General features: G+C 49.0%; 1 protein-coding gene across 3 annotated transcripts in view; it reads right to left on the bottom strand.

The window, feature by feature from the left end:
* Positions 1-3,227: 3,227 nt before the first annotated feature.
* The window catches only part of HID1 (HID1 domain containing), a 52,169-nt gene continuing 28,886 nt past the window's right edge, over positions 3,228-26,510 (bottom strand). For 2 of the 3 annotated variants that reach the window (XM_075014920.1, XM_075014922.1), the window contains 14 exons: positions 25,045-25,161; positions 23,182-23,404; positions 22,399-22,455; positions 22,150-22,290; positions 20,948-21,038; positions 19,410-19,561; positions 17,682-17,760; positions 14,609-14,773; positions 12,632-12,859; positions 11,951-12,117; positions 7,143-7,223; positions 6,627-6,718; positions 6,029-6,187; positions 3,228-5,544 (listed from right to left, as the gene is read on the bottom strand). In XM_075014920.1, coding sequence (XP_074871021.1) covers positions 5,481-5,544; positions 6,029-6,187; positions 6,627-6,718; positions 7,143-7,223; positions 11,951-12,117; positions 12,632-12,859; positions 14,609-14,773; positions 17,682-17,760; positions 19,410-19,561; positions 20,948-21,038; positions 22,150-22,290; positions 22,399-22,455; positions 23,182-23,404; positions 25,045-25,161 — 1,816 coding nt within the window. In that variant the 3' untranslated portion in view covers positions 3,228-5,480. The remainder of the gene's footprint in view (positions 5,545-6,028; positions 6,188-6,626; positions 6,719-7,142; positions 7,224-11,950; positions 12,118-12,631; positions 12,860-14,608; positions 14,774-17,681; positions 17,761-19,409; positions 19,562-20,947; positions 21,039-22,149; positions 22,291-22,398; positions 22,456-23,181; positions 23,405-25,044; positions 25,162-26,510) is intronic. The other variant, XM_075014921.1, reaches the window with a different exon arrangement.

Below are 26,510 nucleotides of genomic sequence, written 5' to 3'. Positions count from 1 at the left end.
GTTGTGTTTCTTACTCTGTCACAAAATTGAATCAGCTCATCTGTTTTAGCTAGTGAAGGTCAGACTGTTGCATGCTGTTTGATAGCCTAGGTGGGGGCAGTTATATGGCCTGTGTGAGAAAGAAGGTCAGATTAGGTGATCACAGTGGCCCCCTGTGGCCTTGGAATTTATGGAACCCCCTAAAATAAGCTACTAAATCTACTGTGAAGCAGTTTACCTTGTAAGCCATGTGCTTGTGCCATCACTCAGGAGAGATTCAAATATCACCCAGCTGATTAGCCTGTTTTTTTCATTTCTACTGGCGGTGCACATTTCCACATGCCTTGGTGCACATAACATTTATTCTGCACATGGATGGAAAAGATTAGAGGGAATGCTCCTGTGAACGTCATACCATACTATCGTTCTCCAGGTGCTTGCCGCGGTCTGTACGCGATATACCAATGTGCATTAACCAGCATGCAAACAAGGGCGTAAAAATGGATGGCAGGGTGTTTGATGAGAAACACATCAGGTGTTTGATTACTCAGAGGGGCTGTGGGGGGAGGGAGGAACTGGAACGCACAAAGGCTAGCGGTAAGAGCCTCCTGACTGGGCACACCGAGCTCAGTGAAGGGCAATAAAGACATCCAGAATGGTCACATTTCACTGGTGCAGTCTTTGTTTAACCCTTTGCTCACAGAATCTGATCTCCAGCCCACTGAAGTCAATAAAAAGACACCCCCCTCTCCCCCACATTCAGTGCAACAGGCTGGGGATCCAGCCCTTCCCAAGTACAAAGATTATATCAACATTGAAGGGCTGGTCCCAACTTTACAATCAATCCATCTTTTCTTGCTATCAAAATCCTTCATGTCATTTAAACAAGGCTGATGGGTGAAAGTGCAAATAAATACCTTTATTGCTCCCATCCAACATAATCAGTCTAAAGAAGGGTTTGGCTGTGGTCAGAACTTGGCTTCTCAGAGCTGTGGCCTTGTATAAAAATAAACCACCTACAGGCCATCATCGTGGCAGACAGATCTAATAGCACTCGGAAACACCTCTCCAAAGAATCCCTAACACTAGCATCCCAGTGGGTACAGACCACAATTACCGAACTTGTCTGGACGGTGCAAGTGGGATAGCTCAAGTGAGCATGGACTTTGCCTCACAGATACTTTTACTAAGCCTTATGTCAACATAAAGTGTCCAGGAGAAATTACTGCTGAATAAATCAGGCACCAATAAAGTTAATTATTACTTATACTTTAGCTTGTGCTGGGATCTCACCAAAGGCACACACCAAGGTCCTTTCCTTTCAAAGGAAAACAAGCTCTCAAACCTTCTCCCTGGTTTGCAAGAGATACTGCACCAATGAATGATGCATGTGCATGGGGAAGAGGAACATCACTTGGGTTTGATCTGTTGTAACAAAGGCAAAAGGTCACACTTGAGTTGACAGGGTCCAACTGATCATGAGTTTGGAGGTCTAACACTAGGGTACAAAATACCCGTGCTCTGTGGGTAGGGCTACACAGCAAACGCAAACCACAGCAGCGAGTCTCAGAACCCAGGTCTACAGACTCAGAATTGCAGGACTCACACTACGCCATGGAGATGCTCCTGCTCAGGCTGAAGCTTGGGCTCTGAGACACATCCCTCTCCCCAGGTTTCCGAGTCCAAGTGGGAACTTCTAGGATGGTATTTTTAGTGTCCTAGCACAAGCTCCACAAACTGATCCTGTAGACCCAAGTTCTGAGCGTTGCTGCTGCAGAGGAGTTAGCACCATAGATGTATCTATATGCAGAAAACAACATGCACGCGCAGTACAAGAAGGAAGCTGGGATGTGGTTTCTTGCGATACCATGAACTTATTTATGAAGTCTCAATGACAAGTCAGAAAGAGGCCAATAATTTATAACAACAAGTATGCTGATAAGCACTCAAATGCTCTGGAACAACATCGGAACTGCCACATCAAATTGGACTAATGGTCCAGCTCCACCAGTATCCTGCCCCTCACAATGGCCAGCATCAACTGCATCAAAAGGATAAGAAACTCCCTAACTGATAGTGGTGGAACACTGTACCCTGAGGGGAGCGTACACTCCAACCATAAGTTTTAGAGAGGTAGCTGTGGTCATCTGTTTTAGCAAAGACAATGGAGTCCTGTTGCACCTTAAACACTAACACATATATTTGGGTATAAGCTTTCATAAATGCACTAGTCTTTAAGATGCCACGGGACTCCTCATTGCTTTTTCTCTACCCATAGGTAGTTTGTCACACCCTTAGGCACAGAATAGATTATATACAGCAACAAAAATCAAAAGAGTCAGGGGTGGGGAGTTATAATTGATCACAAAGTGAATATGAGTCAACAATTTGATGCGGTTCTGAAAAAGGCTAATATTCTAGGAGGCATTAAAAGGAGCACTATAATAAGACTCAGGAGGCAACTGTCTCAGTCTAATAGCACTGGTGAGGCCTCTGCTGTGTCCAAGTCTAGGTGTCACATTTTAAGAAAGATGTGGACAAACTGAAGAGACTCAGAGGACAAGTAGAGAAAACTAGGTAAGGTTTTCTAAAACTTCTGTGACAAATGGTTTAAAAAACTGGGCATTTTCAGTCCTGAGAAAAGAAAACAGAGGGGACCTGACAGTCTTCCAACATGTGGATGACAGATTCGCAGAGAACAGCGATCGGTTGCTCTCCATGGCCACTGAACGTAGGTCAAGAAGACTTAATCTGCTTCAAGGGAGATTTAGATTAAACATTAGAAAAATATTCCAACTCTTAAGGATAGCTAAGTGCTGGAATCGGCTTTCAAGGGACATTGTAGAATCCCCATCAGTGGAGGTTTTTTAAGAACAAGTCAGATAAACACCTTTCAGGGTTGGTCCAGGTTTACTTGCTCCTACCTCAGGACAGAAGCTGGACTCGATGGCCCAGGCCCCTTCTAGCCCTCCATTTCTATGATTCTATGTATTCATTCATATATGTATCTAATCCTTTGTTGGAATCTTATGAAGCCCTTGGCTTTAGGTGTTTTAACAGACTCTATCCAGAGCATATCAAAAGCAGGGAACATACAGGTCAGGTAAGTTTCATAGGTAACCAGGTGGTTACCCATTGCAAAGAAAACTGAGACACCATATTCTCCAGTCACATAAATCATGCAGTACGCCACAGAAGTAAAACACAAACAAGATCATAAACCCGCTATAGGACAGTCAAACAAGTGCCATGTTTAAGATAATCTTTATCTCTCTGTGAGTGAACAAATAGTTTACAGTGCAATTTGATTCTCATGGAACACAGACTGGACTTGAAACACCAAGGAACATAAAAATGCAGAGGAACTCACAAAGAAATGTAAGATACACAAAGCAAAATGAAAGAATGGAAGGTGCCACAAAACCAGTGTGTGTGGCGGGGCTGGGGGAAAAGAGAAGCAAGCATCCGGGACACAAGAAGTCCCTTCTCCAGCTGTGAGGTGCAAGTGCGGTACAATCAGAGGTCAGCCCATCACCAGGGCTCCACCAATCACATTCTTCAGCAAGATAGTCCAAGCAAAATATAGACTTCAATCTGTAAATGTCTTTATACAGATGGTGGGGAGGAGGGTGATGACAAAATGCATTAGGGGGTGGAGAGAAAAAAGGCTCCCTTAACCTATCCCTTGGTCCTTTAAGGATAGTCCAGGCTATATTTCAGTATCAAACTGGACAAGGGACTAAAGCCCAGTTCCAGCACCCTAGGAGGAAGTTTGCTTTGATACTAGATACTAGGAGGTCCATACTAAATCAGAAAGAGGGCTCCTACACCTGGCTACCCATACGACAGCATGGACCTCCTCGTAAGAACTACAAGCTGGCTGCCCCTACAACACATCTGCCCCCTGCATATTGATAGGGAGGATGGTTTACACAGAGTCACCTACAGCAGTGGTACTAAGCTAAGGATCGTGAGTGACTGTCCTTGGAAGTCTGCCAAATGAAACACTAAGGACTAAGCAGCAGGGGAGTTAGGACTTGGTCCACGAGAGGCTCCCTTTCATTTTGTGGCCCAAGAGAGACGGCCAGCAATATGAGGACCTTCCAATGGAACAGATGCACTTGTGGCTCATGCCTTAACCTACATAACTGCAACCAGGCACTGCTCATCGAGCACAGCATCACGATACCTTATGACTGAGACAGATGTTCTTCCAACATCTATCTGCAAACAATAGGTCCCAGGCAAGGCAAGGCCGGGAATCCAATACAGTCTTGCTTTTTTAAACCCAGAAGCCACCAAGGCCTCCTGAAGGATCCAGCTTCACCTCAGCAACCACTCCCAGCACCACTGCATAGCGGCTCTTCTGCTACCATCAACATGCTTCTTAATGCTTCCCTGAAACCTTTCTTCACCTCCTTGCCCTGAAGAATCAGCGCATAATTGCTCCTTTCCACCACTCCCCATGCACCACAGGCCATGACAATATGCCAAAAAAACGTGGGATACAGGTTCTTCCAAGTCCAGACAATGTTGCCCCTTCAGAACCTGGAGAAGGCAGATGGAGCAACACAGACTGTTCCTTTCTCTTACCTCCAGCCCTTTCTTCCCAGCTTGTGCACTGATCCTCTTGGACTGAGGAGCTTATTCAAAGTGACTTTAGATACCTACACTCTGGTAATTTAAAGACCCCATTTCTAAGGGCACAGCATCACTCCTGATCTGCAAACCTCCAGGGCAGGGCATGAAAGTGGCAAAGAATGGGTAAGGGCAGAGCTTTGGATACTGCATTGAAGCACAGGTACTGGAGGGAAGAGAGAGACTCAAAACAGACATGAAGTGGGTTAACAAATAGATTCCCTTTAGCGTTCCCTTTTCATTCAGCTGTTCAGTAAAGATCCTCCTGCCCTGCCACAGTGAGAAGAGGCAGCAGCAGCAGCAAGACAACCTGCAACCTGATGGAATCCAGGAGTAAATTCTTTGGAAATGAACTATAAAAAATATGTATTTATAGGGTAAAGTTTCAAAAAAAACCATAACACCTGCAGCAGCAGCTGCTTCCTTTACTGACCCAGTTCATCTCTTCATAGTCAGAATCTCTTAATCAAATGCTGAATCTGATCATGGGTGAGGGAGCAGAGAAGGTCAGAGCCCCCAGCTGGTCAGATTCAGATTTGTCTCCAGACAAACCAGGAGCAAGAGAATGACAGAAGAACTAAGAATGGTCTGGTTTCTAGGGCAACACCTGTAATGGACACTCCATAGGCATCTTTCATGCCAGGTTTCAGGGGAGGGGTGGAAGGGGAGGTGGGCTAAGGGGCAGACATGTCTGAGCTGAACCTGATTACAGGTTAAAATGACAGGTAGGTAAATGGAAGCGATTGTCCGTTTGGTCTCTCAGCTGGCTGTGAAATGCAGAAATAGCTGTGATGAAGCAGCACTCAGCGAGGTCCTTGTTTCCAGTGTTTCTCTCTAAGCAGAGGTAAGTGCCTTCTCCCATTTCATACTCGCTGAATTTCAAATAGCTTCACATCCGTGTCATACCAGATGGGGGGATCCACATTCCTGGAAGAGAAAGAGAGGGTCATGTCACTTTCCATGAAAAAAATGAATGCTGGTGGCACACAAAGCTTGCCAGATGGGATATCAAGAACAAGGACATTTGTTGCTTGGCAAGGAGGAGAGTGCAACAGCTGTGAGCTCCTACCCCAATGCCCTGTAGTGTCTCCTGTGAGGAAAGGGCCAGGAGGATTTGCAAGACCTACATAGGCAGCATTCCTCTAGCATTTTCTTGCAATACCTCTTGCTTGGAGATGCAGACACTGGAGCAAGCGTGCTCTCCTGCTGCCAGCTCTTCTACGCTGTTCTTTATAGCAGCCACTGCCGGGAAAGTCTTAAGTGCTACAAGTTCTCGCTCTACACTGACTAAGGCAGGGAGTGTCCAGAGATGGCCAAGCTGTGAACAGTTTGCGCTACAGATTAGGGATTTGCACAAACACCTTTCTATTGCTGGGAAAAGAGGGGCTCCAAGCACATCTAGTGCAGTCACCTTAAATAAATAACTCCCCACATGTAGGTTCGGAACCACATGGCAGTGCCCGAGTTAGCCTGGTACTTGCGGATCAGGATGGGGTGCGGTACAGGCAACAATCCCACTAGAGTGCCATGCTGCAAGAACTTGAGGATTTCTGATTCATCTGTGAGGCCCCTGCAGACAAAGAGCATGTGAGCATTCATGGTATCTTCAGATGCAAGTTCTACTGCAGAAAGTACTGACCTAGGCAAACACACAGAAGCTATGCATGGACAGATACACACAAACAAAGAGCCAATGGGCTTGATTCCTGAGCTGCTCCCACTGAGGAGAGGGAGAGACTGTGTAAACGAGGAGATAAACAGCAAGCCTAGGGAGAGCGCCAGTACCTGGTATCTGCTGAAGTTGTAAATATAGCTAAAGTACCACAACAGTAAAGAGATTAATTTGAATTAGTAGCCTGATTTCCTGGGCTTTCAGCAAGCACACAAGCACGTCCCTGGTAAAATCCTAGACTGTCTCCCAGATTGCATCATATCCCTTAGCCACTCACAACCAGCCTCCAGTCAAACCCTCTGAGCCTCCCCCCTATTACACAACACAACACACTTACTTATCAATGCAGATCTTCTCTACCTGGGGGACCAGCACCTGTAAGAGCCGCATGATTGTCTGCAGAGGCAGCTTTGATTTCCAAGATAGCACCTGAGGGTGAAAAGCCCCCGCCACATCCGAGCAAGATTAGTGCCCCATAGAGACGATACGAACACCGCACAGGTTTTGTTAGTGCTTAGCAACTCAGGTATCTCAGCTGACAATGTTGAATATTCAGATTTGGAAGTCCCTGAAGAGAGACATGTATCTAGTGGGACGAAAAGTGAGACAGGGGGAACCCTGAAGAGGGATATATCCCCGCTAATGCCTCTCACATCAGTGGAGGCCCACAACTCACTACCTCTATGGGCATCACACCTCTGGTTTTGGATCAGGCCCCACGTCACTGGGGAATCTCTGCACAGAGACCTGTCAGCAGCTGTATCTCAGCATAGCTGGGAAGTCCCAGCTTTGGAAATTGCAGTTCTATCCCAGTGTCCTTCCTCAGATGTTTCCCCATCCCAGCTCCTCTCACCCAGTCAGGAGTTGGTGTCCACTGCCCGCTCGAGGATGTGCTCGACAGACGCCTTCGATCTCGTTTGGGCTGGGATGGCTCCTATTAACATATCTTCAGTCAGTGAAAGCACGGACAAGTCAGCTGTAAATGTTTTCTTCTGAACATTCATCCTCCTCCTAGCCACCCTTGGGAATCACTGTACAGAGCAGCCCTGCCAGATCCCCAGGGAAAAGGTAGCATCACCAGCATTTCATTACCCACGATTTGGTCTCATGCACTAAGCCTCTACCTGTGAAAGGGCCTGGGTTTAGTTGCAGGCCAAATTACAGGAGGAAGTGGCACAGTTACAACCTGGATGTTTCTACTAAGCCCATGGCCCAGATTAACAGAACCTACATGAGGGGAAAGAAATGAGTACGGGCCTCAGTTTTGCTTCTTTTTGATATGGAAAGAAGGGTTGAGTCATACGTGGGTTAAAACAAACAACAGAGAAACCAAGTGATTAGTGGTTTGAGGATGGTGCCATTTTTTATGCTCAACTTGATACACCCTAACAGGGACCAATTTTCTGAGGCTGGGTTATGAGCACTTTGCGAAAAACAGTCTCAGCCTCTTTAGGGTGTTTTAGGAGAGCAAGCAAAGCACAGGCCCTAAAAATCACTAGTCCCTTTGCAGAGCCTTGGCCAAAGAGTTTTAAATAGTCTGATTACAAACCTCTTCCCTTTCAACTGTTCTGGTTTTACTCCCTCAAGACTGGTTGTAATGCTCCTAGTTCTGGGGTCACTCAGTGTCTGCCATGTTTTCTCAGAAGATTAGACCTGAATCACTCGCTCTACTGCAAAAAGCTGGACAAATACCCCCATTATAAAATCATTTCAGACCTACTTTGTACAAGGTAAAAAGGAGACTGATTTTATTAGGGGTTAACATCAACCTTCCCTATTGAGTTTAATGGAATCAGTTCTCTCTTCCCGTGGTCTCTGCCGCTCTCTCTACTCAGAGGCTGTAAGCCAGCTCTGCATGAGTTCACATACAGGCCAGATGGGCAGAAGGAATGCCACTGAACCTCCAGAGGGGTGTGACCATGCACACAGCTTACTCCTCAGAGCCTTGGCCTTAATTTTGCAAGCCACTAAAGATGTGTCTGATGGAACTAATCATGCTTAAAGACAGGTGCTTTCTTATGTAACTTGGTGGCTTGGGGATAAAACCAGCACCACACCTTACAGAATGAGATTTTTGGGAGGGCCAGGAAAGCAAAACAGGGGATCTCAATTCTCTGGAACTCTACTTATTTGACTATTTGACATCTGAATGATAAGGTAGTTTTGCAATGTTTGCAGTTAGAACATCCTCATGGTTCAGGGCCAGAGCCCTCTTTCAATCAAGCTTCTAAAAATACATTCATAAAAATACCTGTTTTAGCAGCCCTGCCCTGCCCCCCTTCCTCCTTCCCTCTCTCCCACAGCTCTGATCTCTTCCCCCTATCACTTTGCATCTGGCTCTCAGCTGACATGTTTAGGGGACGTTGGATGGAATTATGCTGCAATATGTTAAACAAAGATGCTTTTGAGATGGTTCCCACTGATAAGAGAAGATCACTGCAATATGGATTTTAGCTCAGTCAGTGTGGGGAGGAGACTGAACATCATGCTACTGGACTAAGGGCCTTGTGGGGTGGAGAGAGGGTGGAAACAGCCAGTTTAGAAAAAGGACATGATTTACTCAAGTGTTCCTAGCTGAATTGGTTTGGATGGTTTGAACCAGCTAGACCAGCATGGATTCATGGAGTTGAGTGCGTGACTAAAACAGACTCACCATGTGACTGCACTATTATACCCCGAGCCTCTCTCACCCCACCACTCCCTAGATTTTGCTGCTCATCTCATCAAGGCTACTCTCTGTCCCAGTCCTGCAAACGCTAAGGCTATATCTACATGGCATTGCTCTTATGAGAGAGGAATGCAAATGAGGAAAACCGACTTTGCAAATGAAGCGCTGATTCACATATTTGACTACTCATTTGCATAAAATCTCACGCAATTGCGCTGTCGGGAGAGATTCTGGCCAAAAAAACAGCTCTGTAGATGGGTTCCTGTCAGCAAAATCCCCCTTTGTCAACAGACAGATACTTACACCTCATTTTCTTCAGGGATAAGGGTCTGTCGACAAAGGGGGTTTTCACTGACAGAACCCCGTCTACTTGGCTGGTGGGATTTTTTTGCCAAAATCTCTCCCAGCAGCGCAATCATGCGAGATTATGCAAACGAAGTGTGAGATTTGTAAATCAGCATTTCATTTGCAATGTCGGGTTTCCTCATTTGCATTCCTCTCTTGCAAGAGGAATGCCGTGTAGACATAGACTTAGAGACGTATATACATTCCTGTTGGACTCATGCACATAGGTATTCACGTGTATAGGAAGCTGCAAGATTGGGCTTCGTGGGCCTTTTGAGCTGTGTGCCCTGTAAACTGAGTGCATGGGCAGCCACCCAGGAGAGTCAGGTACTCTCCAGTTGATTAACAGAGCACCCACAGCCGACAGCATGTTTCCACTTGTGGTGCACATCAGCACATGCCTTGGAACACAAAATTTATTCTACCCATGGATGGAAAATATCATAAGGAAGTCTGCTTTGAGCCATGTGCTCAGCCCCTAAGTGCATGTATAGTTAAAGCCATAGAGAGAGAGAGTCACAAAAGCACATAGGGTCCCTTGCTCAGTGCATTATGCTGCAAAAGTATCTTTGAGCTGCTAAATCTTGGGCTGCAGCAGTTTTTCAGCGGTAGGTAGCCAGTGGGCAAGAAAAAGGGATTTTGCAGCAGCTCAAGTGCTCATAAGCACCAGCTAAGCCAGAGCAGCCCATGACTGCCACAGATTGGACTGGGTCCTGTGTAACAATCAAGGTGTCCATGTTGGAAGGGTCACACATCTCAAAGTCCCACCCTAAGCAGCCATTGGGACGAAGGGACAAAGGCCAAGAATAATGTGTGATCTTAGGAAAAACTAATTTCTTTAGGAGGGTGGTGAAGCACTGGAATGGCTTGCCTAGGAGAGGAGTGGACTCTCCATCCTTAAAGGTTTTTAAGGCTAGGCTTGAAGTCCTGGTTGGAATGTTGTAGCTGGGGGTAGTCCTGCTCTGAGTAGGGGGATGGACTAGACGACTTCCTGAGGTCTCTTCCAACCCTAATTTTCTATGATTTTTAAAGGAAATCAGTGACTAACTTTCAGACCGAGAAAGCAAATTACATTTCCCAGGCATCTTCCCAAGGTGCTTGGTCCTGTCATGAGGGCAGAGGACTGGATTTGATAACCTCTCAAGGTCCCTTCCAATTCTAGTATTCTGTTCTATGAATTTGTTCTCAACGAGAGCTGAGATCATCCTTATCTCATGTCAGGGTCCCCTGAGAAAAGCTCCTCCTGGGAACCTCTTCCAATTTTCAAAGAAGTGGCAGAAACCTGGATGCAAATTGTGCAACTGTGGCTCATCTCAGATGTTATGCATGGGGAATACAGTGAAAGACCCTTATAGAGAAGTCAGTTGTCCAAGGACAGCTCTATGCAGAGGTGCCTGTGTTTAAAACAGCCTGCGTATAACAAGTGCCCCAAGACAATCCAGGGATACTGGTCTGTGGCTAAGGCTACTAAATATTTTGCAGCAGAGGTGTTTTACTTGACCCAGGTTCACTCTGGACATGTTCCAACACATACCAAGCCAAACCTCTGCCCCTTCCCAATTCTGTTATACACTGGATGATCTTCTGTAGATGCACTTGACCAATCATTTCAAACAATGCTGAGGGAACCCAGAAGAGAAGCTGGGCAAAGGTCACACGTACAAAGATAGTCTTGCCGTGTAGTGGCTGGGGGTGCAACGTTCATAGGGAAGCAAAACGCAACGGTGGATAACGAATAGGAGCACCATGTTTTTCTCAAATGCAAAATAAAATGGAAAACTATTAAAATGACCAACAAAATTTCAAGTGGCAGTTCCTGTTGCTCCTGTCCATGGGGTTGGGCTCAGCTGTCCTCCTCTGTGCACTGCAAGGTAGCACTGCCAGAACACGACATGGACGGTGGAGGGCCAGTCCCAGCCCTGCAGGAGAGGAACTGTCACTACCATGTGGGCATGGGATGGTTTGCTCTGCAGACCCCCGCCCTGCCCCCCAGTGCCTCACACCCCACGGGGTAGGACCTGGGACAAAATGAAGTAGAAATTCCCCAAAAATAAAATGAAAACTTATAACAAAAAGTAGAAGAATTTCCTGGGGCTCAAGGAATGAGCCCTTAAGCAGGGCCATGTCTATAATATGCCTTCCCTTCCCTCTCAGGGACAGGGTCCATATGACAGCATATGAGATGTGCCCTGAGGAAGCACTTCAGGGTTTGGAGTACTGCACGGGAAGGGCTGGATGAAGAATTAATGGCATGCAGTCAAAGAGCAGGCCGGCTCTGCTGGAAATGAACTAGTACTGCTTGGTGCTTCTAGGGGGGAAAAGGAGCAAGATGATGGTGCCACAAAGGCCCGAGAGTCCAGCACTATGAGGACTCAGAGCACAAAGTGTCTCCTTAGTACAGACAGTGGAACTGCTGCTGCTTTAGACAACAAAGTCCCATTCAAGCCACGTCGGGAGGGAAAGTAAGGCTGGAGGCTCTCAGCCGAAGGACACTGTAGCATAAGATTGTTTTTAAATTGTACGGGTTTTCAGTCCTCCTCAGGACCCTATACTTCACCCCAAGATGAAGCCCGTCCTCAGATGGACTCTCTCAGGGCCTCTCCTTCACGATTCATAGACTTTCACCCATTTGGTTCCATTTTACAGACCTTTCCATGCAGGAGAGGAGCACAGGGCCTTACCCCGCTCCAGGATTCTGTGTCACTAACGACAGCAGCCGGGCTATCCTCCGAAGGAGGCTGGGAAGTCTCTGGCTCTAGGGAGCGCATAGTCCCATCTTCTGACACCTGCGATTTCTCTGTAAGCTTGTCAATGCCTGAATTCAGAGGGAGTTAGAAAGTCTAAGCAAAAGCTTTAAAGTGGCCTATCATTTAGGTCACACAAAAACAAATTCCCTGCACTTCTGTTTCCATCTGACGTTCTCTCCCTTTGCCATAGCTCCACCCGACTGTCCCATCTAGGTCAAGGAGTGCCTGTGCCTGCAGGAGCAACAGACACTGGCATAACACCAGGCACAAATCCAAACTGGGAAACTGGGGCACCAGGCTGCGGGAAGCCTCTTTGCTCAGAGTAAGAGTGGCTAGTTTCAGATGAGCTGAACCTGTCCCTAACCAATTGAGGCTAAATGCCCTCAAGTCACTCTGATCCTGAGAAATGACTGTCCACAGCTTTCACTCATTTTTAAAATCCATATACACTACTGCAATTTGCTCCTATGGACAAACTGGTGGACTCTTCCAAAAGCTAGATGAAGGCCATGTCCTGGACACATCTTGTGGAGAAGGCCCCCTCCACATCCAATCTCACTATGAAGGTGAACCAAGGCTGACCTGGAGTTGCCACCAGACTGGTCTTCAGTGTCCCTGGTTCTGCGGGAGCAGCAGGGCGGGACCCTTCCATGGAGATCCCATCCTGGGAGTTAGTGCGAGAAATGGGCTCTGGCGTCTTCTTCTTGCGCTGCAGAGCTTTCTGGATGGCCTGAGTATCCGTGGGCAAGTTGGCCAGTTGGTGAAACACGTTCCGTTTGCGGATAATAGCATAGACCAGGTTGGAATTCCCTGGGAATCACAGCAACAAAATGAGGGAGAGAAAGCATTCTGAGAGCTAACACAATCTACCACCAGGAACCTGAGCATCCCAATGGGAACACAGTAACCCAGTGTGTATTAGCAGGGAACCTGGCCATTCAGAAAGCCTCACCTAAACCAATAAAGGCAACCTGCACAAAGTTATGCCCTTCTTGTCTCTATTGCAGGTAGAGAGAGCCTGAGAAATTCAAGTCTGGCTAGGCAGGAAGACACTAGGATTAAGGATACAATCCTACCATGGCGATCACAGATATTAGGATATTAGGACACCTCCATTGGATTTTCCAGTTCAGCCCTGGGGTGGTAGAAATAGAGCTGTTAGCTAGTGGGGGGGCTTCTGGAGCTCCCAGCTGCTGATGGCAGGAGGGGCATCTGGAGCTCCAAACCATCAGCCTCAGAGCTCTGAGCTGATGCAGGGACCCCAGAGCCATCAACCACTGGGACTGCCTTGAGGACCCCAGAGCTGTCAGACTCCTCTCCATTATTTTTAGAGAAGGTCACAGGCAGGTCATGGATTTCTGAGAATTTCTGTTTATTGCCCACAAGCCGTTCATGGCTTTTACTAAAAATAACCATGACACAATCTTTACCTGCACTATGGCAATTGGAGAGCTAGTGAAATGACATCAGGAGAGTCAAGAAATGACACTTCTGTAAGGGAGAGCAGAAGGGACTTTCAGTCAGACTGTTTAAACCCCTTTTCTGTGAACACCCATTTAATTCAGTTAACATTCTGGAGAAAGGCTGTGTGAATTAATGATGCTCCATTCCTCCCCCTTCAATTAAAACCACACAACATGGGACCTCCAAAACAAAAAATCTCCACACCACCAGAGAAAATCAGAGTCAAAATACCTGAATCTTCTAAGGGCAAAATAAAATACAACTTGGAAAACACCCCCCCCACACACACACACACTGCACTCATTTGGGACTGTTTTTTAACCACCACAATGCAGTGCAAAAGGGCACAACTCCATTTATTAAACAGTCACTTGTAGGCCACTGTTAAGAAAAATGGAGCGCTCTCTTCTCATTCTTTATTTACTCTATAAATCACTGCACTAGCCCCAAACAGGAGAGTCCAGAACCCCACAGGAGGTTGTCAGATCTCATTCCATCTCAGCACAAGTCAGAACCATCACGTACAGGGGACAAGCTATCTAAACGGGAAAGTGGAAGGGGCTGGAACTCCTTCAGCGAGTAGTCAGTCTTCTCTAAGCAATCTGCATTTCTTCTCTACCTGAGGAACATTCCAAATACCAGGAGCTGCGGAGCCAGGAGGCACATTTAAAAAGCCGACAATAAGTGGGAGTCTGTTTTCCTTCCTCCTCCACACAGCTAAACAATTCAAGCGCTTTAACTCCAACATTAAGCCATGTTTCTGGGTACCTCCCCCACACACCCCACCAAGGGAGGGAGCACGCCTCACCCTATCGTCCATGCCAGGCCCAGCCTGCACAACGATTTTTGTTGCCTTGGTAACTAGCGCAAGCCGCATTTTGCACCAGCGCAGTGCGTCCACATTAGGGATTGTCTCCAGAGTAGCTATACAGGTACAAATCTCTCTAATCTAGACAAATACACCAATGCCTGGCTTCTGCACCATTTTTCTTGGGCAAAAGAGAGCGAAGTTTGTATCTGTCAAACTCTTCCCCATGCCCCCCTGGGTGGAGACAGAAGCACAGAGTCAGGGCTGTCTCACTTTTAGCCACTCACCATCAAACTGGTACTGGATGATGTTGTTGAAAACCTCCAGCAGGAAGAAGACGAGATGGTGGTTCTGGACTACAGAGAAGAGGAACCAGGTGGTGGAAAAGGCCTCCAGGAGGTGCAGCAGCTTGTTGGCAGCAACCATGGAAAGAGACTTCAGGTAGGGAGACACTACAGGAAGGGAGGATGGAGGGATGAGCAGAGGGATCAGAGTCAGAGGTTAATCAGTGAGACGGTCCCATTGTAAACACTCACTCACCTGCCCCCACACCTCTTATGGACAAGTCTCTTGGTATGTAAGAGGAATGAACCCAACAGGGTCTTAGAGAAATCACCCTAAAACCTACCGAATTAAACAAAGAGATTCACTAGAGTTTTTTTTAAATCATTCTATCGAAGAGATATCATGGGTTCCAATTCAGACCCAGCCACCTTCAGGGGAAAGCCACTGGTGCCACCTTCTGAAGAAGAGTTAGTATTACACCTCTTTGGTCCTGTCTCAAACTCTGCGTTTATTACTTTTCGCCCTTGCTTGGGTTACCGTTCTGCGGCACTGGGGCACCTTGTTCCCAAGGATGCTGGAATTAAGGGTGTTGGGGGCACAGCAGTAATCCCTGACTTCAAGCGGCTTCCATCGTATTTGGGGTTTACAGTTTGGTTCAGTGGCTCTCGGCAGCCCCAACATATACACTGTTCCAGCACCTCTGCTTGTGGTAGCGTTTGCCATGGGGCCAACTGCTCCCTGGCCTCAGGCCCAAGCTCAGAAGAGCCTTGTTTGATGATAGGAGCTGTAGGTCCTTGGTCATCTCCCTGCCTAGAGATATGGCCCTGGAGCAGGGAAGGGACTAAATTTCCCATCATTCCCTTGGCCACTAGCACCAGAAAAGGGAAGCGGGAAGGGGTGAGCTATGCTGTGAATGTAGAGCCGGCTGCTAGAAGGGGCTGGGTCTGTCAGTGAGTAACATATGTGCATAAGGGAGTAGGTGGCTTTGGCTCAGATCTCACCCTCAGAAGCCATTCCCAGACATTATTAGGGGTGCTAATGGCCTCAGCTTAGTGTGCCTCCAAAGAAAGGATCTGGTGGACTGAGTGGACAATGCACCTCTGTCTGAAGCCTAGCAAGGGCAGTGTGTGGTCCACCAGGAGAAGTTAATGCAATCAGATAGGGCAAGAAGGCTCTGCTAGAGGGCCTGGGAAGCGTTAGGTACAATACCGGGTACACAGGAGGATTTGACTATTTCCACAGTTCTGGAAGCAGAAATGCACTTTTCCTTTCCAGATTTATTTAATACTCGGAAAGGGAATCGAGCAACTGACTTCCAGATCTGAACAGGAGAGCTCGAGTTTAATCTGTGCCGCTGCTACATCATTTTCCCAGAATAAACTACTGATCCACTGTAATTTGTTGGAGAAAAAGCAGGATAAAATGGAGCAGCAAGTGCTGGCATCTTCCTGGTGCTAACCGGGACTGGAGATGCTATTTTCAACCACCATTACCAGTTTGTTTGTAGTTCTCTTCTTTCAGAAAGAAGACAGTACTATTGCACTGGTGATTTCCCCACAGAAACAGAGCGTAGAACAAAAGGACAACAAAAGATGAGGCATCTCAACTTTTCCTCTTTACGTGGGACGGTCTGGCAGCACGGATCCAGATGACCTCCAACCACACAATCTGAAAAGCGTTCCACTTCACTGGGTGCTGATCAGAACTGACCAGGTCGCTGCTGGCTGTGGAACTTCCCTGAGCTGAGTCCAGGACCACACACCATGATGGGTGAAACAGGGAGGTCCTGGAGACATGGCTCCAGAACAGGGGTGGCCAACACGTGGACTTTTCATCCGGCCCACGGAGCCAGCACTGATGCCATTTTGAAAGCTGGCTGTGGGGCAAGCGGTTGGCAACCTGGGGCTCCAGAGCGGCACATGGCTCTGTAAGGAGTCATTTGTGGCTCCGGACGCTGCCACTACCGACTCTTCCTCTGGCTCCCTGCCCTGATGAACTGAAATAATGGAACCCAATTTAATTGGTTTAACAGCTGGCAGGAGGGATCCAGCCATTAGAACAATTCAACTGAGTCCCATTATTTCAGCACAGCAGGGCAGGGAGCCACCCACACTGCAGGTGGGGGAAGGGAGCAGGAGGACTGGGGAGAGCCACGCAGCCATGCTGAGGCGGTGGCAGTGGCCCAGAGAAGCAGGAGTGCAGAAGCAGCAACACACAGAGTCCCTGTGTAAGATAGGTCGGCAGGGGGGAGCAGTTTGGGGCTGAGAGGGATTAAGCCTTGGGTTGTGAGGTGGCAATTTGGGCTATTTTGTGTTCAGCCCTTGGAATATGTGAAGAATTGCCATGTGTTCCCCAATGAAAAAAGGCTGGCTACCCCTGCTCTGGAATGTCTGGATGAGGAAGGAGTTAAGTATGGGAAGCTTCCCCTGATCACTCTCAAATTTCTGCTCACTGTGGACATTAGTAAACCCATCTGGGTGTACAGCTCAATGAGAAAAACTGGGGACTGAGGAAGACGTGTTTAGCAGTACATACATACAGTCTTGCAGAGGTGTGTGTGAGCAAAATGAAAAATGCCTCAGTACTAGCTATACTATAGCATTGCCACACCAGGCCCTCATTGGAAGGGGCTGATAATGACATGGGGGCCCACTGATGTGTGGCACCAGGCCCAAAAAATGTTCATCCAATGACGCTTGTTCCTACCCCCATGGGCAGGGAAAGCTCCCTGGGGCCTTGGGGGGTTCTAACTGAAGGGCCATCAGACTCCAGCCAGCCTTCTCCCCAGCCCCAGTCCCAGCCCCATTTCCACAGCTGTCTCCCCAGTGCAGCAGGGACTAAGATGGTGACTTCTACATCTGTTTTGACTCAAAAGCCATGCAAGCTAATGCTCCCCTGCAGCACCTTCCCATTCTGATCACCATGGCTACCTTCTAGGCTGCCTATACATTTAGCTGAACCAGCAAAGGCTACCAAACCTAGGTCAGAGTTAGGTTCATCCTATGCTGAGATTACCAGGAAAATCCAGACTCCTCCCTCTGGAGGCTGTTTTATTCGGTATCTGGAGCTGCTTACCGTTCACGATGATGGTGAGCAGGCAGTCAAAGAGGGGCTGCAGCCGTTGGTGCCCACTGGTTATGATCTTGTGAAAGACCTACAACAAGGGAGGACGTGAGCAATGGAAGAACCAGAACAACTGCCCTGTAGAAACAACTGTCCACACAGATACCAGTCCCACCCTTATACCAATAGCTTTCCGACAACATTCATTCATTCCTAAGCTGAGGCAAGGTACTCCGCAATTACGCAGGCATGGAATGCAGCCTGGCCGTAGACTTGTACTTCAAGCATCTAAGATTTCATTTATACAGATTTATAAGATTTCATTTATACAGACTCCTTTTCAGCCCTTAGGGTTAAGGGCAGGTTATAAACAGATACTGAGCACAAGCTGACACAGTGCCATCTTCCTGAAGCCTACAAACAACCTGAAATAAGAGGTGCGACCTGACCTATTCATCTCACGAAGGTGTTGACCCTGTAACCTAGTGACAGCCATTTAAACACCAAGATGAGCTAATAATATCACCACTAATTTTAGCAGAAAAATGCAATTTACACCACAATCTCACTTACGCCACGGTCTCAAACTGACTCCCAGGCTTCCCCAGATGCCAAAAGCCTCAGCTGTCCCCGAACTAAATGAAACAATTTTCCCCCACCTCAGTCCGTTACATTAATGTACTGTCAGCGTAAGAGTCGCAGCCCCCTGGCAATAAAGGTGCAATAAAATTTAATATAAAATAAATAGTACAGGGAACACTTCAGACTGGATTATTGGCTTTCATACTTTATCCAGTACAGGGCTCCCTTTTCTAGTTCTCCCTGAAGTTGCTGCAGAAGCTCCACCCTCCTCCACAACAGAAACCATAAGGCTATATGATAGTTTCAGCCCTAGCTGCCAGAGGACACGGGGCTTTGTTTACAGGCATTTCCACTGTGCTCAGCACCATAATACTCCAGCTCCTTGTACACATCCATGAGTGAATTTAACTTCATAAAAGCCCTAGAAGGTGTGAGGATAAGTATTATTGGTCTCTATTTTTACAGCAGGGGGAAACTATGTCATAGAGAAGCAAAATGAGTTGTCTTGATTTTTTATTTCAAACAAAAGACCATCTTTCCCTCTCCTAAGGACCCCAGTGGAACTAACCACATGTACCTGCTCACTTCTTTGGGACAGCCGTACACCTCCACACCAGCACCCAACCTTTTGGAATAGCCATCCTCTAGCAAGCCCATTTATCTCATGCTCCTTGCAAGATGTATCAGCTCACTTAATAGGATGTAAGGATCCCATTAATGCTCAGACACACCGAAGACAGGCACCCAGGTCTTTCTGTCTCCACATCAGCTGGCAGCCTAGGGAAGTGGCCTCCAAACTTTTTACCTCATGCCCTGACTTACTCCCTCCCAGCCCCCAGAGCAGAGCATAAGGAAAGGAGTAATGAGACTGAGGCTGGGGCCAAAGCTGGGAGGGCGAGGTGGAGCCTTGGTCTGGAGCCAAGACCAGGCATGGAGCCAGCAGGTGTGGAATGGGGTGATGCTCCCTCCCAACCTCAACCCCATGGTGGCTGGCCCAGACTTTAGTCATGCTCCTAGCAGTCCTCCCCGCCGTTTGGGAACCTCTGTTCTAGAGTATACCAGTGTTCTGAGGGTAAAGGCAGGAAGTGGATCAGAAAAGCATGGCTGAATGAAGCAGGGGTTGCTGGGGCAGGCAGCGCCAGCCAGAGCCATACGCACTATGATGAGAAGATCCGCGTGCGTCCCTGTGAAGACAGGGATGTCCATGGGCACTCGCACCGAGTACGGCTTGTTCAGACGGACGCCAAAGTTCCGCTCTCCACTGAGCAGCAGGAGGATGAAGACACCGATGTGCATCAATCCCACTCGGGCTGCGGAAAGAAGCACAGTGCTGAAGCTGGCTGGCTAATGGAGAAGGAAGGGAAGGGAGAAGAGAAAAGAAATAGAGCAGAACCAAAGGCGAAGCCAGAACGTGACAAAAACTGCCCACACAGGGGCTCTGCATGGGCCAACCCTATCTCCATCTCCAGCACCCGGGCAGGAAGGCAAGGAGACAATCTATTGTCAAACACTGGCTGCCTTCAGAGAGGGAGCTGGAAGAGGAAGGTGAAGCATCTCTCCTGCTTCCAGCAGCCTGGGGTCCAGAACACTCCTGAGGTCGACCACGCTGCGGGAAAGGATTTGCTTGGAGTCATTTAAACTCATGAAAGTTCTGTGTGAGGCCTAAAGTCTCCAAACTGGGGACACCCACTTTTGTCCCTGGGGAGACTGCCAAGGAGAGACACGGGGGCGCTGAGAGGGCCTGGGGGACACACTGCTATGGAGAGACACTGGGGTGGGGGGGCACCAGCCATGTGACCACCCCCCATGTGACTTCCTCTCACACCACCCCTAACCCCAGGGAGGGCGGGACAACCTCCTTACACCTCCAGCCTCCTCCTGTGAGTTACATGGCCTGGGGGACTAGTGTGGGTCTGGTGCTGGCCCCTCCTTCAATCACCAGCAGTGGCAGGGGGAAGTGGAGCTACCTGGCCCCAGCCCCCTCTACTGCCCCCCTCCTAGCTGCATCACCCTTTGCCATTGGCAAGTGTAGGGGGCAGTCCCATGCCCTCCTCCAGGTGACGGAGCTGGGAGCTGGGCACAGATGAAGCCCCAACCCCTGCGATAGCTGCCAGGCCCCTGAGGTTCTGGACCCTTGCCTCTCCCATCCATGACGTTTGCAGGGGCACGTGGCCTCTTATCTTCCTTACACTCATCACCTCAACTCCTTGTCCTCTCACTCATACCAGGCTACCTGGAGTAATTTCAGTGGAGTAACTCCTGATTTACTGAAGTAGCTGTGCTAGTCTGTATCTTCGAGAACAGCAAGAAGTCCTGTGGCACCTTATAGACTAACAGATATTTTAGAGCATAAGCTTTTGCGGGCAAAGACCTGCTTCATCAGATGCACGAGTGGGGGGGCAGGTTTCAGAAGAGCATTTAAAGAGAGGGATCTCAGTAAAAGGGAGGGCCAGAGCTGACAAGATCTATTCAGTTACGGGGGGAATGGCCCATTATCAGTAGTATACATCAAGAGAGGAGAAAACAAGTCAGATCAGTTGGGGGGATGCGACCCATTGTCAGAATCTAATGTGCAGGTGTGAACATCCAGAGCAGAGAAGCACTGTCTCTCCCTTTGCCTCCACTGGATCAGGGACACCCTTCAAGAGAGCCGACTTTGCAGCCCAAGGTTTTGGAACAGCAGATACACAACTTACACTGATCTGCTCTGGCATCGTTGAGAAAGTAGAGGATCGGAACCAAGATGTCAAGGACATCGCTGCTCTTCAGCACGAAGAAGAGGAATTTCTGAAAAAGAGGGAAGGATGTAAGATGGTATCAGAGAGGTTGTCTTCTCCAGCACTTGTGCTATAGGACGTCCAGGCATCAGCCCTGACAAGTCAGTCATAAGTGTGTTCACAACATACCTAGAAAGAGAGGACCCACACCAAGGCCAATATTTCCAGAAAGGGCTGTTAGCATGGGCTGCCTGACTTGAGTTATCTGGGCCTGATCTTTAGTGGGGCTGAGACTCTGCAGCTCCCTTTGGGAAGGTCACCAAGGTGTGCACCATGATGAGCACCCGAAACCTGAGGCCTTAGTGGTGGTTTTTTAAAATGTGGCTGTGAATGTTTAGTTGCTGATCCTAGCCACCAGGTAACAGGAGAGAAGCAAGGGGCAAGAAAACGAACAGGGCAGCCTCTCCCCTGGGCCTAGCCACGCAGGACTACACATGTCCTGCCTCCACGGATGCAATCTAGCTCATTCATCTCATAGAACCCTTTCACTTTCAAATCTCGGTAGCATTTTTTTTCCACACGCTGCTCTGGGTTTGACCCTTGTTCTCAGCCAGAGGAGTCAGAGCTCATCTGTCACGTGATCACCCTTAATCCCTCAGAGGGACCAGGCTGACCAGAACATCAACAGGTCACATGTTCATCTCTGCCTGCTCATCGGGGACCAATGCAGCCAGAGCTCCCTGATCAATGTATCGGGGGGGTAGGAGTGTTAGTCTGGATCTGTAACAGCAATGAAGGGTCCGGTGGCACCTTACAGACTAACAGAAAAGTTTTGAGCATGAGCTTTCGTGAGCACAGACTCACTTCAGCAGCATCTGATGAAATGAGTCTGTGCGCACAAAAGCTCATGCTCAAAACTTTTCTGTTAGTCTGTAAGGTGCCACAGGACCCTTCGTTGCTGATCAATGTAGTCACCGCTAACTGCAGTGGCCAGTGCAACCAAAGGTCATGTGATCTCCACTAGCCACTTTCCAGGAGCCAGCACAGCCACAGCTCCCTGTGTCACATGATCACCTTCCAAGGTCCCCACGCTCCTCACCCATTCCCATTCCCACCTCCTAGCTCCAGTACTGACTCTTGTGGTCTGCCTCCCTCCCCTTGCAGCGCAAGGTTATCTGCACCTTATTGAAGTCGCAGAGTTTCCAGAAAAGAACAAGGAGCTCCTGATGGAACTGGATCTTCTTGGCTGAGTTTGGCAGGTAAGTCTGGACCAGTGGATTCGAAAGCAAACGTGCCACTCCTTTGAGGATGAACTGAAAGTCCTGGGACACACAACCAAGAAAGAAAAGAAACCCCAGCGTGTGGTGAGCCAAATTAGCCTAATATATAGGAAACCAATCAGGCAGGGTCTGAATGAAGGAGCATCTTACCTCCTCTCTGTGTATCCTAGACAAATAATTCACAAACAGGTTGTCTGGCCCTGGAGGCTGCAGTAAAAGAAACAGCAAGAACCTTGGATTAGTCACAGAACTCCCTTGGGAAGCCAAGAGTAAGCACACAGAAAAGGGAGGCTCACCATTACCACCAACAAAACCACCACCACCAACTGGGGCCTCTGGCTAGCAACACTTATACCAGCTTTCCAGTTGCCAGCTGAGTGACCCAAATGCTGCCATTTCTAAATGCCAGGCAACTGGATGGCTCTGGGGGATAGAAAATGAAGTAAGGGTCTTTTCACCTACAAGCCACTGTGACTGAAGTCATTACCATCTGATGGCTGTTCAGTGGCTCAACGGAAATAGGTTGGCCAGTTTCAGACTGGGCCCTTCTAGACATGTGTCCATGGCATAAAACCCACCTCAGCTGGCCCCTGGGAGGAGTAGAAAGGCCAAATGGGGCTACGATGAGTGGACTTCTCTGTAGCCATAGAGAGAGCCTCTTTGGGTCAGCCTAGAGAGACCTGTATTGCTTTTGCCTGTGTTATCTATAAAGAGAGGACTGCTGCCTTGAGGGAATGGCATCATTCACCAGCCTGACCCATCCACACCCCTGCTCTGTAGGGAGAGTGCCCTAGCTGGGACAAGGCACAAGCAAGGCCTGCAGAAGCCCTGAGCAGAGAACAGACAGCATCAGAAAGATCCAGAAAAAGGCTGGGGGGCAAAGGCATTTGAGAGAAGGGGGCAAAGGTGAGAGAGGAACCTCATAGAACTTACATCCACATCATCCATGGCCGTGCTCGTGGTGGTGCCATCCACTGTGGGGCTCGAGCTGGTGGAAGTGTCATAGTCCAGCGTGACTATCAGCACCTGGGCCGCTTCCTCCACAAGGGGCTCCCGGTAGTCGGAGAAGAGCAGGTGGTTGTAGGGGATCCCGTAGCCCACTGGGTCGTAGGCACAGACGATATTCAAGAGTGAGGTGAAGAGCGGCAGCGCATGCCTGCAGGAGAACACAGAACTTAGGTTCTGTCTACACTTCATATTTCTTCAGCATAACTTACCATCCACACCCATGAGCAACATGAGTTACACCAATCCAAGAGAAGACACGCCATCAATACAGCTACTTCCTCTCAGAGGCAAGCATTAAGCCAAGGGAAGAACCCTCCCCATCAGTTTCAAGTACCTTCCCCAGAAGGGTTCTAGCTGCACCATTGTAGCTGCTGGCTTCAGAGAAGGGCACAGGAGATACTCACCCTGCATGTTCAATACCCTGAGGAAGGCCCCAGCAGAGGGAAGCAGGTTTCCTCTGGGGAGCACCACCAACAGCTTCACTTGAAAATCTACACAGCCTTGGTTGCATTGGTCCTGCTTTGGGCAGGGGGCTGGACTTGATGACCTCGAGGTCTCTTCCAGTCCAATGATTCTATGATATTCAGGTGTATGGGGCAGGGGAGGAGTCACTTATAACAGGGTATATACAGCGGCCAGAATACAGGCCTCGCAGACTGTATGACAATAAGAAACGCGAAGCAGACTCTCAATTTAAGGCCTTACCATGTAGGACATGGTGGGCCATCTGGCTCAGAGACTGGGCAATAAGCTATTGAGCCCTCCACCGTTTCAGCAGGTTACTGGTTCAAATTCAGCTCAGATCCTCCACAGATCTAAAGGTAGAACTGGTGGAGAGAGGGGTGTGGGTGTAGTCTCAGCCCAGTTCCCAAAGACCAGTGTCTACACCACAAAAATCACCTTCATTTGACAGCTGGGTTGTCAGTTTCAGCAGAGGCCAATGACTGAATGGACCCTGGAAATGTGTCACCAGTGTGGTTCTAAATGGTTGTCCAGGTCAGGGCTGTGGTGTTGAATGGTGGATGTCTGTAGTGCTCATGTCTTGGGGGAGAAAGGTGTGCATGTTCTCTGGCCAGGTAACAGACTTCCACCTCCCGGGCTGTCAATGCAACACCCTTCTCCAACTAAAGCCATACATACACAAAAGTAGGAAAGAGGCCAGGACCCTCTTGACATACTCCAGCTGGTCTCCTCCAACCTGTGAAATATGGCCTCAAGGAAACAGCCAGCTGTCATTTTGCTGATCGAAAGTCACCCAGAAGATGCACTGCTCAACCAATAGGGGGCAGTGTTCCCCTATGTCTCAATCCAGCAGAACAGGTCCTATGCCCCTGAGACCCAGGGTGCCCACTTTAAGGAAGAGGGGAACAAAGGCAGGGAACAACAGCCATTGGAGCACAGGCTAAAGAAGCAAGGATGTTTGAGTACTACACCTTCCCTCAGCTTTGCAACCAACTCTTTCCAGGGTCTGAAGCAAGGCACCTCTCCTCTGCCTCTGATTCTCCATGTGTACCACAGGGACAATACGGACCTCTCTGCAGCAGTGCTGGGCAGTCACTGTTTGCAAGATAGGTGAAGTGAGCCAAGCATGGAGAATGAGGGAGGGGAGTGAGTCACACGATGAGGATGTGACATGAAAACGGCCCCCATCTGTCTGGCCTGGGGAAGGAAATTCTAAACCTCCTACGCTGCTTAAACCATCCTGTGTACTGGGAAAAGAGCTAGGAGCAGAACACATCCCCCTCGCCTGCCCCAAAGCATCTGCCACCTGTCCTCACTCCCTCTCACCTGTTCTCCGTGGAGCAAAAGAACTGCACCCAGGGGTTGGCATTGCTGCTCTCCGAGGATGGGGGGAGATACATGGCCTCGGAGAAACACGTCAGCAGGAGTTTTAGCAGCTCTGTCCTGAAAGAAGAAAAGCAGCTACAGTGAGTCCTGGGCCCTTTGGGGACAGAGTCCTCAGTCATATTTTTGGACAGCTATTTCCAAGCCAGATGGAAACAACCTTTTAAGACCCTAGGCACATAACCTCTGTTCTCACCAGAAAGGGACACTGGGTACGTTTACTTGAGTCTCTCATCTTCAGCAACACAACCTGTCTCAGTGGGTCTGCAGTGAACTGGGCCATCCACCAGCTCGCTACTGCAGAGAACAGAACCTGCCCCTGCCCTTCAAGCATGCCTGCTGACTCGACTCACCAGCTTTAGGCCTCTTCTGCTGCCCCTCCCAGCACAGGCCCCACTTTCCTGTCAGCAAAGGCTGAATGTGGGGTGGGGAGGGGAAGTGGAAGACAAACTTACAAGAAGTCTTGGGCCTTGGCAAACTGAAGCCTGGTGGGACAACTGCCCCCTAACCCCAAGATGGGCCATCATTTTTGACAGAGAGGCACTCTAAGAATTTGGTAAGTGCACAAGGGCTGCACTCTTCCATAATATTAATGGAGGAGGTGTGGGGTCTGGGATGGAGGTTGGGTGCAGAAGGGAGCTTGGGGTAAGGGCCTGGGATGCAGGACGGGGTCTGAGAGAATGTTTGGGTGAAGGAGGGGTCTGTGACTTGGGGAAGGGATTGGAGTGCAGGAGGGGACGCAAGGTCTAGGAGGGGGTTGTCACCAGGAACAAGGGTGCAAAGGGTTTGGGGTGTGACTTAGGGCAGGGGATTGGGGTGCAGGAGTAGGTGCAAGGTCAGGAAAGGAGTCATGACTTCGGGCAGAGGTGCAAGGTTTTGGGTTCTGATGTGGGGCAAGGAGCTGGTGGGGAAGGTGTGAGGTGCTAATACAGGTTCCGGCTGAGGGGAACTTACCCATGACAGATCCCAGCCAGCAACCCAGCAGGATGCTCGGGCAGGATCTCTGCCTGCTGTGCCCTGCACGCCGCACAAACTGATTGGCTGCAGGAGCCATGGGAGCTTGTATGTGTCACATGCCACTTGGGCTGGGGCAGGGGGGGCTCTGCATGCTGTTTGCCCTGCAAGCACAGCCCAGGAAGCTCCCATAGGCCGGTTTCCAGCCAATGGGAAATGCGAGATTGTGCTGTGGTCCAGGCAACATGCAAAGCTTCTCCCTCCCCAACCCACAGGGGTACACAGTGCACAGAGCTGCACCTGGCCCCCGCAGCCAGCTGCTTTGAGCAGCATGCATCAGGCAGAGAGCCTGCCTGAGGGTGCTGCTGGGCTGCGAGACTGTGGCGAGCCAGATCGGAAGGTTTGGCAAACCAGCTCCGGCTCATGGGCTGTGTTTTGTTTGTCCTTGCCCTTGC

Source organism: Carettochelys insculpta, chromosome 20 (assembly GCF_033958435.1).
Source record: "Carettochelys insculpta isolate YL-2023 chromosome 20, ASM3395843v1, whole genome shotgun sequence".
NCBI classification, from domain to species: domain Eukaryota; kingdom Metazoa; phylum Chordata; order Testudines; family Carettochelyidae; genus Carettochelys; species Carettochelys insculpta.
This window is presented reverse-complemented; position numbering and strand designations above follow the sequence as displayed.